The sequence below is a fragment of the Mobula birostris genome, chromosome 17, assembly GCF_030028105.1.
Source record: "Mobula birostris isolate sMobBir1 chromosome 17, sMobBir1.hap1, whole genome shotgun sequence".
Taxonomy (NCBI): domain Eukaryota; kingdom Metazoa; phylum Chordata; class Chondrichthyes; order Myliobatiformes; family Myliobatidae; genus Mobula; species Mobula birostris.
This window is the reverse complement of record NC_092386.1, coordinates 68,759,395-68,774,334: the sequence shown is the minus strand read 5'-3', so window position 1 is coordinate 68,774,334 and position 14,940 is coordinate 68,759,395. Positions and strand designations below refer to the sequence as shown.

General features: G+C 38.4%; 1 protein-coding gene across 3 annotated transcripts in view; it reads left to right on the top strand.

Annotated features, from left to right (window-relative positions):
• Positions 1 to 14,940, top strand: part of cenpe (centromere protein E) — a 155,599-nt gene that overhangs the window by 83,821 nt on the left and 56,838 nt on the right. For all 3 annotated transcript variants that reach the window (XM_072281880.1, XM_072281879.1, XM_072281878.1), the window contains exons 27-33: positions 721 to 846; positions 3,277 to 3,417; positions 5,100 to 5,357; positions 5,563 to 5,820; positions 8,723 to 8,980; positions 11,653 to 11,913; positions 13,408 to 13,668. In XM_072281880.1, coding sequence (XP_072137981.1) covers positions 721 to 846; positions 3,277 to 3,417; positions 5,100 to 5,357; positions 5,563 to 5,820; positions 8,723 to 8,980; positions 11,653 to 11,913; positions 13,408 to 13,668 — 1,563 coding nt within the window. The remainder of the gene's footprint in view (positions 1 to 720; positions 847 to 3,276; positions 3,418 to 5,099; positions 5,358 to 5,562; positions 5,821 to 8,722; positions 8,981 to 11,652; positions 11,914 to 13,407; positions 13,669 to 14,940) is intronic.

The window sequence follows — 14,940 nt, the reverse complement described above, 5'->3', positions numbered from 1 at the left end:
ACGATGATTTAGTATTAAGCTTTTGAAGTTAATATTTTAAAAAACACAGGCTGTTTGGCTGACAATAAAGCCCCTCATAATAGTTCCTGAAATTACACCACATGAAGTTTAAAAATAAATAACTTTAAAATGGTCGTTATGTTATCTTTGCTCTTTGGACAGTTATCTAGGACAATTTTTGCTAATGGATTAGCTTAATGTTGGTGTTAAATGGATGTTAAAATGAAGAGGAGTCACAATTGTCAAATATATATTTTTCGTATTTCATTTCTTATAGAGCATAAACTGTCTTACTTTGTCTATCCAATATTATACAATCTTGCCACCACCCAAAAAAGAAATTAGAATGCCTGGATGATATTTCACTTTTCATTAAGTGTGCATTTATCACTGAAGCATTTCTTATATGTGGAGAACCGTTTAGTCACCTATGAGAATAGAGAAATTTGAGGGATGAATGAAATGGATGTATTTAAATTATGGATACAGACTCTCAAGAAACTCAATTCTGTTTGTTTTCCTATTCACTATGTAATAAGCAAGAATATGTGGGAGGAGAGGGGAAGAAGCCTAATTTCAGAATTTGCCAAACTTCTAATGACTTTGTTGAACTCCCTAATAGTTGTTTTTGATGTTACTAAATAAGCTATTATTTTTCAGATTCTTAGATCAATAAACATGAAGTGAACCCATGTTATTTAATTTGTATTTTTGTATAAGTGTATAGAGAATCAAGCAGAATTGAGAAGGCTACATGACAAACTGAAACTGAAACAAGATGTGGAGGTAGAACTGAAGAAAAGTCTGGCTGACAAAGAGTTCTTGATAAATGAAGAGAAGAAAAAGGTTTGCATAAATTTTTCTATATTTCTAGAAATAGGAATTTTGTACAAAACAAAGTCACTTGATGAATCCATTATTATCACCTGCCAATAAGCAATAGTCTACTCCTATATGCAGTCCCTGCTCCCATACTTCTCACTACTTCTAGCCTACTAACTCTCAAAATCTGACTTGGCTTTACTTGAGTCATTAATTTTGGTAGCATTTTTCTTAATTCCCTCTTTTAAAAATATCTATCTTCTGTTTGAAATCTATTATTTACTTTTATTACAATACTTTTCTGACCTATTCCATAAAAACAAATAGTTTACCAACTCTTTCACTTTACATTGAAGCAAAAAATTTCAGATTTTCTGTGTTGATGTTTCTGCATACAGTGCAGTACAGACTCTTACACCTAGAAAATCTCTTCTATAAGCTCAGTGGAATACCATTCTCAAATCTTCCTTTAGACAAATTTTGTGTTTATTGATTGACCAAAATCAAATCAACACAATGAGCTCCCACAACTTCCCATATTTTACAGTTGACATTTTTACCTTTGTGTTAGTTGGCTGTTGTTAAGTAACTTCAATTATGTTACTGAACACAATTTACATAAAATTTGCAGTATTGTGATCATTTTGGCAAATCTGGCTGGAATTTATTGATCACGTACATTGAAGCACACAATAAAATGTGTTATTTTCATTAACAGCCAGTAATTTAAGCATGTGCTGGGGGCACCCTACAAGTGTCCCCATGCATTCCAGCACCAAAATAGCATACCCACTATGTTCAGCAAAACAACAGCAACAAAACAACATCAAAACAAGTCCCTTTCTTCCCTCCATCACTCCATCATCCACTCACTCACTCATACACACGGACTATCCTCCAACCTCAAGACAGGATATGCCAGGCCTCCAGGCTCCATTGGATCATGGATTTGCAGACGTTGGCCTCCGACTTCCCCAGTGGACTAGCAGATTCAGCGATTTTGCCATCAGGTCTTGGCTTCCGATCAACCTTTGGGCTTTTATCTTCGGTATCAAACTCATGACTTGCTGAGTTCAGCAAAATTTTCAACGTTTTTCCATATGTCATTCTATTCTTGCTTGGTTATCCAATATTGTTACAAGTTTTATATTTGGCCAAATACATGGGATCCTGTGTTTTCTTTTAACTATTTTGTCTGAAATAGTAATATGTATTTTTTTATTATACTATCAAAGCCTGACATTGGTACAGCTCCAAAGAATCTGGATCATTCCTGACCTGTAGTATATGTTTGGCATCTGTGTGTTCTCCCTATGACTGCACGGTTTCTGCTGGGTGTTCTGGTTTCCTCTAACATCTTAAATGTGCTGTTCAATTAATTATAGAAGTAATCCTTTGTAGTTAAGTAGTGAAAATTAAAAGGGGAATTGATGGATATGAGAGAAAAAATTGCAGGGCTAGAGAGAAATGAGGATTGGGATGGATGAAATTCCCTTGTCAGGGATTGGATGGACATAATGGATTGAATGTCCTCTTTGTCATAATAAATCAGTCTATCAATAACCTTTTCCTTTCCTTCATTCCCCCGCCCCTCCATGCTCAACCAGTCTTTTGTGAAAACAGAAGCCAGCAAATGAATTCAGGAAGAGTTTTTTTTTAAATTTGGAATGTGTACAGTTAGTTACTGACAGAATTCAATTATTTGTGTCTAATTGCACAAAATGTCAAAATTGTAATGTTGCAATATCTAATTGGAATCACTGCTATGCGGATATGAACGTCTCTTTTTTCCTCTTACACAAAGACTGAAGATTCTAGTGATTTAGAATGGATTATTCATTCTCAGTCACTGGAATTTTCAGTCATTTCTGCTGATGTCAAAATTTCAGAATCTGAATCAGATTTAATATTACTGGCATATGTTGTTGAATGTTGTTTTGTAGCAGCAGTACATTGCAATATATACTATGCAGACAGTGGCTATAGTATTAGGAGTTTGAGGAGCTTTGGTATGTTACCAAAGACACTCGCAAATTTCTACAGATGTACAGTGGAGTGTATTCTTACTGACAGCATCATTCTCTGGTATGGAGGGCCTGCTGAATAGATATTGAACCCATGAACGCTACCTCACTACTTTTATTATTTTTATTTTTACACATTTAACTATTTAATATATACACTAACTGGATTCACATTCTCTTCTGTGTATTGCAATATACTACTGCCACAAAGACGACAAATTTCATGACATATGCTGATATTAAACCTGTTAATTTAATTACCATTTTTAAGCTAAAGTTGTTCTCAACACCTTATCAAGTATTTGTTTCTGGATAATAGATGTGATCACATTACATAATGTAATTCTGTATCCAATAATATTTGAAAGTTGCATTTTAAGATTACTTTTTTGGGTGAATTGAAATCGGGTTGTTCATCTCGTCCATACAGGCCACTGAGGCATTGGATCGTGCACAAGAGGAAGTGCAATACCAGCAGCAGTTAGTGAAGGAACTAAAAACTGAAATTCAGGAAAACAAAGACCTATTGTTGAGCATTCAAACAAATAATCCTGAAATAGTTGATAAGAAGGTGAGCTGAGGAAGCGTTAACTGATTCAAGTACTGCTTCTCTGCTATTTTACTTTTAGATCAGAAGTTGTGTAAAATGCAATACTTTTTGCCCCTTCTAAAATCTGGAACCCAGGTAATGAGGCACATTTGGTCTGAGTTGAACAATTGAAGATGGTGAATACCATTGTTTTCATTCCATTTGACAACTTTTTGGCCATAAAATCTAAATGTTAGTCATGCCATTTGGCCGGATATGGTAGCAATGAAGTACATTGCCATTGTACTGTATATGTTCTCACTCAAATGTTTCATTTTTAATTCCACCCACTGCATGTGTCGTTTCTGTGGGAATTTTTATAAATAATGCATAATTTATTTCTTGTCTGATGCCAAGTTCAATTCTGACTGTTCTCTCTCTCAGAGAGGATAACTCACGAACCATTAGCCAGCCTGGATCCTTCCCCATTGACAATGTTTTGTTCTACACACACAAAAATAACCAAAGCACCAAGATGAGCATTATCCTTGTTCTTTTTGTGATGATCTTGAACTGAAGGCTATCTAGATTACTAATTTGGGGTTCAACCAAATTGTCGAAATTACTGAAATACATACCACAGATCTCAGCCAAAGAAGGAGTCTCTGTGAAAGGGCAAAAAGAATGCCAAGATTGTTTCAAAACTTCAGGGCATGATCTACAAGCTCATGATTTCAAGTACTTCATTTGGCTGAATACCAGTTTAAAAGAATGCCAAAAACAAGCAGTGGACCCCCTCAGATGAACATGATACTTGCTTTGTGGATAGGGAGAGTATTATGTATAAAGTATTATGTAGAATGCTTTGAAATTTCATAGCTTTAAATACTACATTGAGACAATTCAAAGTGATAACTATCAATTGTAGATCGGTTCTTTGCTAAGAATTGCTATCAGAGAGGAGTTCTAAGCTGGTTGATGTAAGATAATACAAGAACACAGAATGTAATGGTAAAAAAAAAAATAAGAGCAGGTCTAGTTCCACCCAGCATCTTAAGACCACCCTACCGTTCGATATGTTCATGGCTAATTTATGCTGGTCTCAGTTCCTTTTCTGTTCCAGTTCCCCATATTGCACAGTCTTTTAATATTTGCCTATTAATTTAAGTATATCCAATGAACTGTCCTTCACCACCCTTGGGCAGAGAATTGCTACTCTCTGAGTAGTTTCCATGCATCTCATAATTATTCCAAAGAGAAAGAATGTGTTACCCTGGTCAAATGTGATGTTGGCATGTAAATTTTGATTAGGAACAAGAGCTAACTGAATATTTCCAAAATGTGGTGTCTCAACCTACTTTGGAAGATGAGATGCATGTGCACAATTTGGAACAGAAAAAGATTCAAGAATTCAACCATAGTGTCCAGCAAATAGAGGAAGTAAATCATCAATGAAGCAAAAAAAAAACAACTTGAGGTGTTTCTACAGGATGCCAAAATACAGAAGAATGAAAAATTAAGAGAGCCCAGAAAGAAAATAGTGGTGCAAGTTATGAATTCTTAATTAGATAGTTATACTACATAGAACAGCTTGGAAGAGAATACTTGTATTGTTCGTGAGTTTGCCATAATTTACTTTGTCTTCAAACCTATATAGGATAATCTTGTGAAAATTTGACTTGGGTATGGTATCTAATTACCGGTCTAATTTTTTTAATTCTAAGCAAAAGGAAGTTGATGAACTCTATTGTTTGGAGGCTGAGCGTAAAGCAATACTCACTGAGACTGAGGAGCTAAGAGTTCATGCTTTTAAAGAACAGGAAGCAGAAATTCAGAAAGAGCATCTAAAACAGCAGCTCCAGCAACTGGAGAATGACAAATTAACCTTATCACAGGAGAAAGATAATCTCCTGGAGACACTGAAATGTATCGGAGCAGAAAAAGATGAAATGAAGAGAGTACTAGAAGAGAAAACTGAGGCGGTGAGTTGAGCATTTTAAATAGGTATCCAGAATAGATTGTGAAGAAGTCTCTGCATCGTCATTTACTTTAGTTTTGCCCGCAATGTATAGAAAAACTAATGAAAATTTAAGATCTTTACTTGCCTTTTTGTGCATTGTAGGAATACAGCTTTATCTTAATATTTTTGTGAAATTTGAATACAGCTCTACCTTAATTTTTTATTAGACAAAAAAGCAAGGTGAGGAACTTCTTCACACAGTGTCTCAGCGTGACATGTTGCTTGCTGAGATCGAAGAGCTGAAAGATCATATTTCAAAAGAAAAACAAGCAGAAAGCTTGGAAGATGAATTCAACCAGAAGCTCCAGCGTCTAGAGGATGAAAAATCATCCTTGGTAATTGAAAGAAACGAGCTCCATGAAAAGCTCAGATGTATTGAAGTGGAAAAGGAAGAAATGAAAATACTGCATGGAAACGCTGAAATGGTAAGTTATGATTTTATAGTAATTCCTGTTATGCACATATTGAATGGGTTCTAATGAAATCTTTGCACTGTCAATGAATTTATAATCCAGATTTACTTAAATTGCTGCCAGCATATAACAATAATCCTACAACAATATGTGAAATGTTATCTACTAAAGAATGCTAATTAGCTGCTTCAGTAATACTCAGTGGCCACTTTACTATCCAATCAGTCCATCATGTGGCAACAACTTAATGCATAAAAGCATGCAGACATAGTTAAGAGGTTCAGTTGTTGTTCAAGCCAAACTTCAGAATGGGGAAGAAAGATGACTTTGACGGTGAAATGACTGGTGCCAAATGGGCTAGTTTGAGTATCTCAGAAATTGCTGTTCTCCTGGGATTTTCACTCACAAGAGTCTCTAGAGCGGGGTTCCCAACTTGGGATCCATAGACCCTCGGCTAATGGTAAGGCTTCATGGCATTAAAAAGGTTTGGGAACCACTGCTCTAGAGTTTGCAGAGAACAGTACAAAGAGCATCCAGTGACAATTCTGTTAATGAGCGAGGTCGGAGGAGAATGGCCAGACTGGTTTAGCTAACAGGGAGGTGATAGTAACTCAAATAAGCACATGTTACAACAGTGGTGTGCAGGAGAGCATCACTGAGCATGCAACATGTTGAATCTTGAAGTGGTCGGGCTATAGCAGCCAGAAGACCACACTGGGTTCCACTCCTGTATCTAATAGAAACTATGAGACACAATAGCAGAATTAGGCCGTTCTGCCCATGGAGTCTGCTCCACCATCCCATCATGGCTGATTTATTATTGCCCCTCAATGCCATTCTCCTACCTTCTCCCTGTAACCTTTAGCACCTCGACTAATCTGAAGAACCTATGGACCTCCGCTTTAAATATGCCCAAAAACTTTGCCTGCGCAGTCGTCTGTGGTGATGAATTCCATAGATTCACCACCCTCTGGCTAAGGAAATTCTTCCTCATTTTCGTTCTATAAACACGTTCTTCTACTTGGGGACTGGGCCATCTGACTCCCCCACTATATAACCATATAACAATTGCAGCATGGAAACAGGCCATCTCGGCCCTTCTAGTCCGTGCCGAATGCTTACCCTCACCTAGTCCCACCGACCTGCACTCAGCCCGTAACCCTCCATTCCTTTCCTGTCTATATAGCTATCCAATTTAACTTTAAACCACAACATCGCACCTGCCTCAACCACTCTCTAAGTAAAGAACTTCCCCCTCATGTTACCCCTAAACTTTTGTCCTTTAACTCTCAACTCGTGTCCTCTTGTTTGAATCTTCCCCACTCTCAATGGAAAAAGCCTATCCACATCAACTCTATCTATCCCCCTCATAATTTTAAATACCTCTATCAAGTCCCCCCTCAACCTTCTATGCTCCAAAGAATAAAAACCTAACTTGTTCAACCTTTCTCTGTAACTTAGGAGATGAAACCCAGGCAACATTTTAGTAAACCTCCTCTGTACTCTCTCAATTTTATTGACATCTTTCCTATAATTCGGTGACCAGACTGTACACAATACTCCAAATTTGGCCTTACCAATGCCCTATACAATTTCAACATTACATCCCAACTCCTAAACTCAATGCTCTGATTTATAAAGGCCAGCATACCAAAAGCTTTCTTCACCACCCTATCCACATGAGATTCCACCTTCAGGGAACTATGCACCATTATTCCTAGGTCCCTCTGTTCTACAGCATTCCTCAATGCCCTGCCATTTACCATGTATGTCCTATTTTGATTAGTCCTACCAAAATGTAGTGCCTCACACTTATCAGCATTAAATTCCATCTGCCATCTTTCAACCCACTCTCTAACTGTCCTAAATCTCTCTGCAAGCTTTGAAAACCTACCTCATCATCCACATGAAACATCCTCTGCACGTCCACTCTATCGAGGCCTTTCAATATTTGATAGGGTTCAATGAGATACCCTCCCCCACCTCATTCTTTTAAACTCCAGTGATTACAGGCACAGAGTCATCAAATGCTCCTTGAACGTTAACCATTTCATTTTGGGATCAATCTCGTAAACCTACTCTGGACCCTCTCCTTTGATTAGGGGCGAAAAATTGCTCGCAAAATTTCACGTGTAGTCTGACCAATTCCTTATAAATCCTCATTGCTTTCGTATTCTAGTTCTCACCACTTGTCCTGTTCCCTATCTTCTCACCATCTGCAAACTTGGCCACAAAGCCATCAACTCCATCAATATCATTGACATATAATGTGAAAGGAACCAGTTTTTACGCCGACTCTTGCGGAACACACTAGTCACCAGCAACCCAATCCAGAAAATGCCCACTTTATTCCCCACTCTTTGATTCCTGTCATTTAGCCTTTTTTTAATCCATGATAGTGTCTTTCTTGTAATACCTTGGCTTTAACTTTGTTAAGCAGCCTCATGAGCCGCACCTTGTCAAAGGCCTTCTGAAGATCCAAGTAAACAATATGAAGTAGCCTCTGTGTATATTGGCATTGGATGGGAAAGCAAGGTTAGGAGCTCAACTGCATGATATCACGTCTTGTTGCTGCATTGAAGAGTTGAGAGCTCAGGCTTCCAACCAAAAGCAGGAATGGTTTTATCTGCTAGTTTCTGGAACTGCTGGTTGAATTGCTCCTCTTGAATCTCTAAAAAGAATGGTGAGCTCCAGGAGATAATGAAGAATGTCAAAGTAGCAGGGGATGAAATTGAAGGGAACTCTGAAAGAAAACTGAAACAGAATATTTTTAGTAAATGGTTGTATCCACTGGTTTAAATTATAATTTCCTGGCGTTTCCTTTTAATTTTAACCCAGAATATTCTGTTAAGTATACTTATGAAAACATTAACAAGGCCTGCAACTGATGGTACGCTATTTTTTTTATTATTAGATGCAAAGGCAGGCTGAGGAACTTCATCTAAATTCTCTGCTTGATGTACAGCTTGATGAAAGCAAAAATCTGAGAGCTCAGGTTTCAAAAGAACATGAAGCAGTAATCCAGGAAGATGAATTTAACCAGCGGTTCCAGCAACTAGAGGATGAAAAATCATGTTTGCTGAAGGAAAGGGATGAACTCCAGGAGATGCTGAAATGTGTCAAAGCAGAACAAGATGAGATGAAAAAAATCCTACAAGAAAACTCTGTGGTGGTGAGTCATATTTAACAGGATACCATAAGGACCATAAGACATAGGAGCAGAATTTGGCCATTCAGCCCATCGAGTCTGCTCTGCCATTCCATCATGGCTGATCCTGGATCCTTCCTCTAATGGCAATACATCCTTTCTGACATATGGGGCCCAAAACTGTTGGCAATGCTGCAAGTGCATCTTGACAAGTCTTAAAAAGCCTCAGCATTATCTCCTTGCTTTTATATTGTATTCTCCTTGAAATAAATGCCAACATTGCATTTGCTGCTTTTACCACAGACTCTGCACCTCTGATGTTTGAACCTTCTCCGTATTAAGATAATAGTTTACACTATTGTTCCTTTTATCAAAATGCATTATTGTACATTTCCCAACACTGTATACCATCTGCCACGTTTTACTCTTTCTTCCAGTTTGTCTAAGTCCTGCTGTAATTGCATTCCACCTATCTTCATATCATCCACAAACTTTGCCACAAAGCCATCAATTCCATTATTCAAATCATTGACAAAACAATGTGAAAAACAGTGGTCCCAATACTGGCCCCTGAAGAACACCACTGGTCATTGGCAACCAACCAGAAAAGGCCACCTTTATTCCTACTAGCTGCCTCCTGGCTGTCAGCCATTCCATTATCCATGCTAATATCTTTCCTGTAATGCCATAGGATTTATCTTGTTAAGCAGCCTTGTGTGTGGCAGCTTATCAAATACCTTCTGGAGGTCCAAGTAAATGATATCCACTGCCTCTTCTTTGTCCACCCCGCTTGTTACTTCCTTGAAGAGTTCTAGCATATTTGTCAGCAAGATTTCCCTTTACAGAAACCATGCTGACTTTGACTTATTTTATCATTAGTCTCCAAGTACCCTGAAACCTCATCTTTAATAATGGACTCCAATACTTTCCCAACCACTGAGATTTGGCTAACTGGCCTGTAATTTCCTCTGTTTTGCTTTCCTCCCTTAAAGGGAGGTGTAATATTTGCATCCATTATCTCTTCAGCAACTTCTCGCAGGATTCTGGGATGTAGTCCATCTGGCTCAGGTGACTTATCCATCTTAAGGCATCTGAGTTTGCCTCGCACTTTTTCCTTTGTAACAACAATGGCACTTATTCTTGCTCCCGGCACTCACAGACCTGTGGCAGACTGCCAGAAAGAAACTGCACACTGGAAGACTGGTGCAAAGTACCCATTAAGTTCATCTGCCATTTCTTTGTCCCCTGTTACTACCTCACCAGCATCATTTTCCAGTGGTCCAGTATCAACTCTCACCTCCATTTTACCCTTTATACAACTGGAAGATAAACTTTTAGTATCCTGCGTTATATCATTGGCTAGCTTTCCTTCATAATTCATCTTTTCCCTTATAGCTTTCTTAGTTGCCTTTTGTTGGAGTTTAAAATCTTCACGATTGTCCAACTTCCCAGTCACTTTTGCTACCTTATATGTCCTTACCTTGGCTTTTATGTAGTCTGTAACTTCCCTTGTCAACCACTTTTACCTACCCTTGCCATTAAAGAATGATTTCTGTAGGGCATATCTACCCTGCACCTTGTGAACTATTCCCCAAAACTTAAGGCATTTCTGCTCTGCTATCATCCCCACCAGTATCCTCCAAACCACCTGGGTAAGCTCCTCTCTCATGCTCGTGTATATCCCTTTATTCCATTTCGATACTGATACATGTGACTTGTGCTTCTCCCTCTCCAATACATTATTAATTCATTCATATTATGATCACTGCCTCCTAAAGGCTCCTTTACCTTAAGGTCCCTAATAAGATCTGGGTTATTACAAAACACCCAATCTACGATGGCCTTTCCCCGAGCAGGCTTACACTTGAGCTGCTCTAAAAAGCCATCATACTGGCATTCAACAAATTCCCCCTCTTGTGATCCGACACCAACCAGATTTTTCCCAATCCCCTTGCATATTGAAGTTTGCCATTACAATCGTGTCGTTACCCGTATTATATGCCTTTTCTAGCTCCCTTTGCAATCTTGACCCCCATGTCTTGGTTACTATTTGCAGACTATATATGATTTCCATAATGATTTATTTTTACCTCTGCAGTTTGTTATCTCCAACCTCAAAGATTCAATATTCTCTGACCCTATGTCACCTCTTTCTAAAGATGTAATTCCATCTCCTACCTGTGCCTGCCTGCCTGTCAAAATATGTCCCTTGATGTTGAGCTCCCAAACATGTCCTCCTTTCAGCCGTGACTCAGTGATGCGCACAACGTCATACTGACCAATCTCTAATTGTGCTACGAGTTCTCCCACCTCATTCTAAATACAAGCATTTAAATACAGAACCTTCAGTCCTGCATTCTTCGCCCTTTTGAATTTTGTTGCTGTGGTACAACTTAACTTTTTGCTCTGTCTCCATTTGTACCCAATCATTGGGTTGTTCTTATATGCATGTTACATCCATCATTTACTTGTAAACCTGCTGGTTCATCCTCAGCTCTATCATCCTGGTTCCCATCCCCTGTCTGGAGTAAAGAGTTTTTGGGGTCTTTAATCAGGTTTACAATCAATGACATATGCCATTAAATTTGAATTTATCAGCCTATTTCACTCTAGCCTCACATCTATTGGACCAACTAATGAACATGAGAAAGATCTTCATTTACATTTTGTCTAATCTGCAACTATTTTCAAAATAGGCACAAAAGCAAGAGGAGGAACTTCACCATACAGTCTCTCAGCGTGACATGTTGCTTGCTGAGATCGAAACACTGAGAACTTGTGTTTCAAATGAAGAGCAGGTAGAAATTCGGGAAAAAGAATCCAATCAGCAGATTCAGCAGCTGAAGGATGAAAAATCCTGTTTGCTGAAGGAAAGGGATGAACTTCAGGAAATGCTTAAAGTTGTCAGAGCAAAACAAGATGAGATGAAAAAAGTCCTGCAAGAAAACTCTGAGGTGGTGAGTCATACTTCACAAGTTACCTGAAGTAAAGCGTCTTTGAGTCTTTAGCGAATTTCAGAATTGAAATCAGGTTACTAATCCTTGACATGTGTCATGAAATTTGAATTTATTAGCCTATTATTTAACTCCAGTTTAGCCTGGCAGCTATAGGATCAACTAAGGAACATGGTGTTGGTTCTCTGTTATTTTTCTGATCCTTGTCGTTCTTCTGAGGATCAAGAATGGCAAGCAGTCTTGATTCTTAATGATCGTTTATTTTAAAATTGAAATAAATATACAAATACTAAGCAATCAAAGTAAAAAGCTGAGAAACAAAGCAGAGATGATTGAAAGGCAAAGAAGGCAAAGGTAAGAAAGATGAAACCTTAAACATCCATCACCTTTATAACTGAGATGAGATCAAGTAACTGCTAACACTTAGCCAATGGAAAATGAGAAGGTTGGTGTCACGTACCCCGTGACCGGTTAAAGAACCAGCAGAAATGGAAAACACCTTGGAGTCTGGTATTGCTGTTAACTAATACTCGTTTATTAGTAACTATGCAATACAGTAACATAAATTCAGATATATCAAACAGGTTAGCAATGATTTTTACTTACACACACACACACACACACACACACACACACACACACACACACACACACACACACACACAGCTTCAAGCCTAGGGGTAAATGGATACAGTCTTATGGTGATGGGTAAAGTTCAGTTTGTGGTATTGAGTTGAGTAGTGATGGAGAGAGGTGTTTTGGATGTTCAAGTAAGCCGATGCTGTCGATTCTTCCCGTTGTCCTCTGAAAACCTTTAGAAGTTACCGAATGTGACCACAACAAGGGGACCATTTTCTGTGGTGGAGTTATCAACCCAGGTGAGGGTTGAGCACACTAATAACTTCCCACCAGTCACACCTTTTCCACACTGCGAGAGCCACTGATTCTCCTGATCGATCCTCTAAAAACTCACCTTTCTGTGGGCACACAAAGCGCATCTAGTGTCCAAAATCATGTGTCTGTCTGTCTACCAGCTGACCTTGTATTTATCTCACCATGCCGAACACCAGCCGCCCATCAAGTAGCTCCTCCCCTCTCTGTAGGAACTCAGAAGCTGGCAGTGTCCTTGCAGAAACTCCAAACAAACTGTGAGCAGTCTTTGCCTCTCTCTCGTTCTGTAACAAGTTGTTTGTGCTGTACAGCTCTCTCTCTTTTTAAAAGCACAGTTCATGAGGATAATTCAGGATCCCGTCACAGTTGGTAATCACTAATCTAACTGCTATGCCACTTTCTGCCATTAATTGGGGATGAACCACCACATATGAATTTGTTTATTTAAAGAAAAAACAAATGATTAAATAACAACTTGAGTCTTGCATTCATTAATCTAATATCTTATAAAAAGTAATAAAAATGAAGTGGTTTCCTCCACTGGGGGAAAAAAATCTTCCTTTACACTTTGTTTAATCTGGCAATGTTGATCAATTTTCAAATTAGGCACAAGAGCAAGAGGAGGAACTTCAGCACACAGTATCTCAGCGTGACATGTTGCTTGCTGAGATCGAAACGCTGAGAGCTCGTGTTTCCAAAGAGGAGGAGGTAGACCTTCAGGAAAAAGAATTCAGTCAGCGGTTCCAGCAGCTGGAGGATGAAAAATCATGTTTGCTAAAAGAAAGGGATGAACTTCAGGAGATGCTGAAATGTATCAAAGCAGAAAAAGGTGAAATGAAAACAGTCCTGCAAGAAAATTCTGAGGTGGTGAGTCATATATAACAAGTTACCTGGATTCTGTGTCTTTTAATGAATTTCAGAATTGGAATCGGGTTTCTAATCACTGACATATGTTGTGAAGTTAGAATTTATCAACCTGTTTTACTTTAGTTTAGGGTGGCAGCTATAAGACCAACTAATGAGCATGGTGTCAGATCTGTTACTTTTCTGATTGTTAGGCTTTTTCAGGGAATCGAGAATGGCGAGCAGTCTTACTTCTTAGCAATGATTTATTTTAAAGCTTACACATACAAATAATATGAAAAATAAGTAAATTGAGAAACAAAGCAGAAACGAAGGTAAAGCTAAGAAGGCAATGACAAAAAGAGAAAAAGATGGTGCCTCTGGAAAAATTAATCAACTTTATAATTGAGATGAGACAAAATTCTTTTGATAATTATAAACCAATCAGTGGTTGCATAATTTCATCATGTGGGTAATCTAATAATTAGCCAATGAAAATTGAGAAAGGTGATAAACCATTTGCTTAACTGCTCTACCGCTTTCTACTAACAGTCCACCCTTTGATTCTATAAGAGATCTGGCAGAATCACATCTGAAAATTGAGAGGCAACAAAAGTATGTCTTAATCTGGAGTCACTTAAGCTCACTTTCAGTGGCTGGGATGTATCCACTTTTACCTTTTACCTTAACTACTGAATTGGTAATCAACAGTACTTTAAGGATTCCACCAAGCTCCCAGGAGTACCTTATGTGGTTTCTTGGCCAGGAATCAATGTGTGGGGTCTTCCTTCCAATGGACAACTCCATTCAGCAGAATCCTGTTGAGAAGTTGACTTGAACAGCTTCTGTTAGTTTTACACAATTATCAACTCAACTATCTGGCATAACTTGTATATCAGACTTTCTGAGCCAAGAGCTCCTGGTAGTAACATAGATTGTTCCATTACCACTTCAGCAAGATTCAATTTTGTTTCCTTGTTTGGGATTGACTTGATGCTGCATAAAACCAAAGGAAGAGTTGTAGGCTACAGTACTCCCTCCTCGTGACACTTAGTCAGCGGTTGTTTGATGATGCCATTCATTCTTTCAACTTGTCCTGATGACTCTGGATGATGTGGGCAATGAAAATGTTCATCAGCCAACATAATTCTTGACAAACATTTCCAGTGAAATGTGTTCCTTAGTCAGGGTCAATGTGACATGGCAATCCCTATCTGGGAATATAGTCCTTAATGAAAGTTTTGGCAGTGTGTTTGGCAGTAGCCTTTCTTTCTGGGATGGCTTCCTCCCATTTAG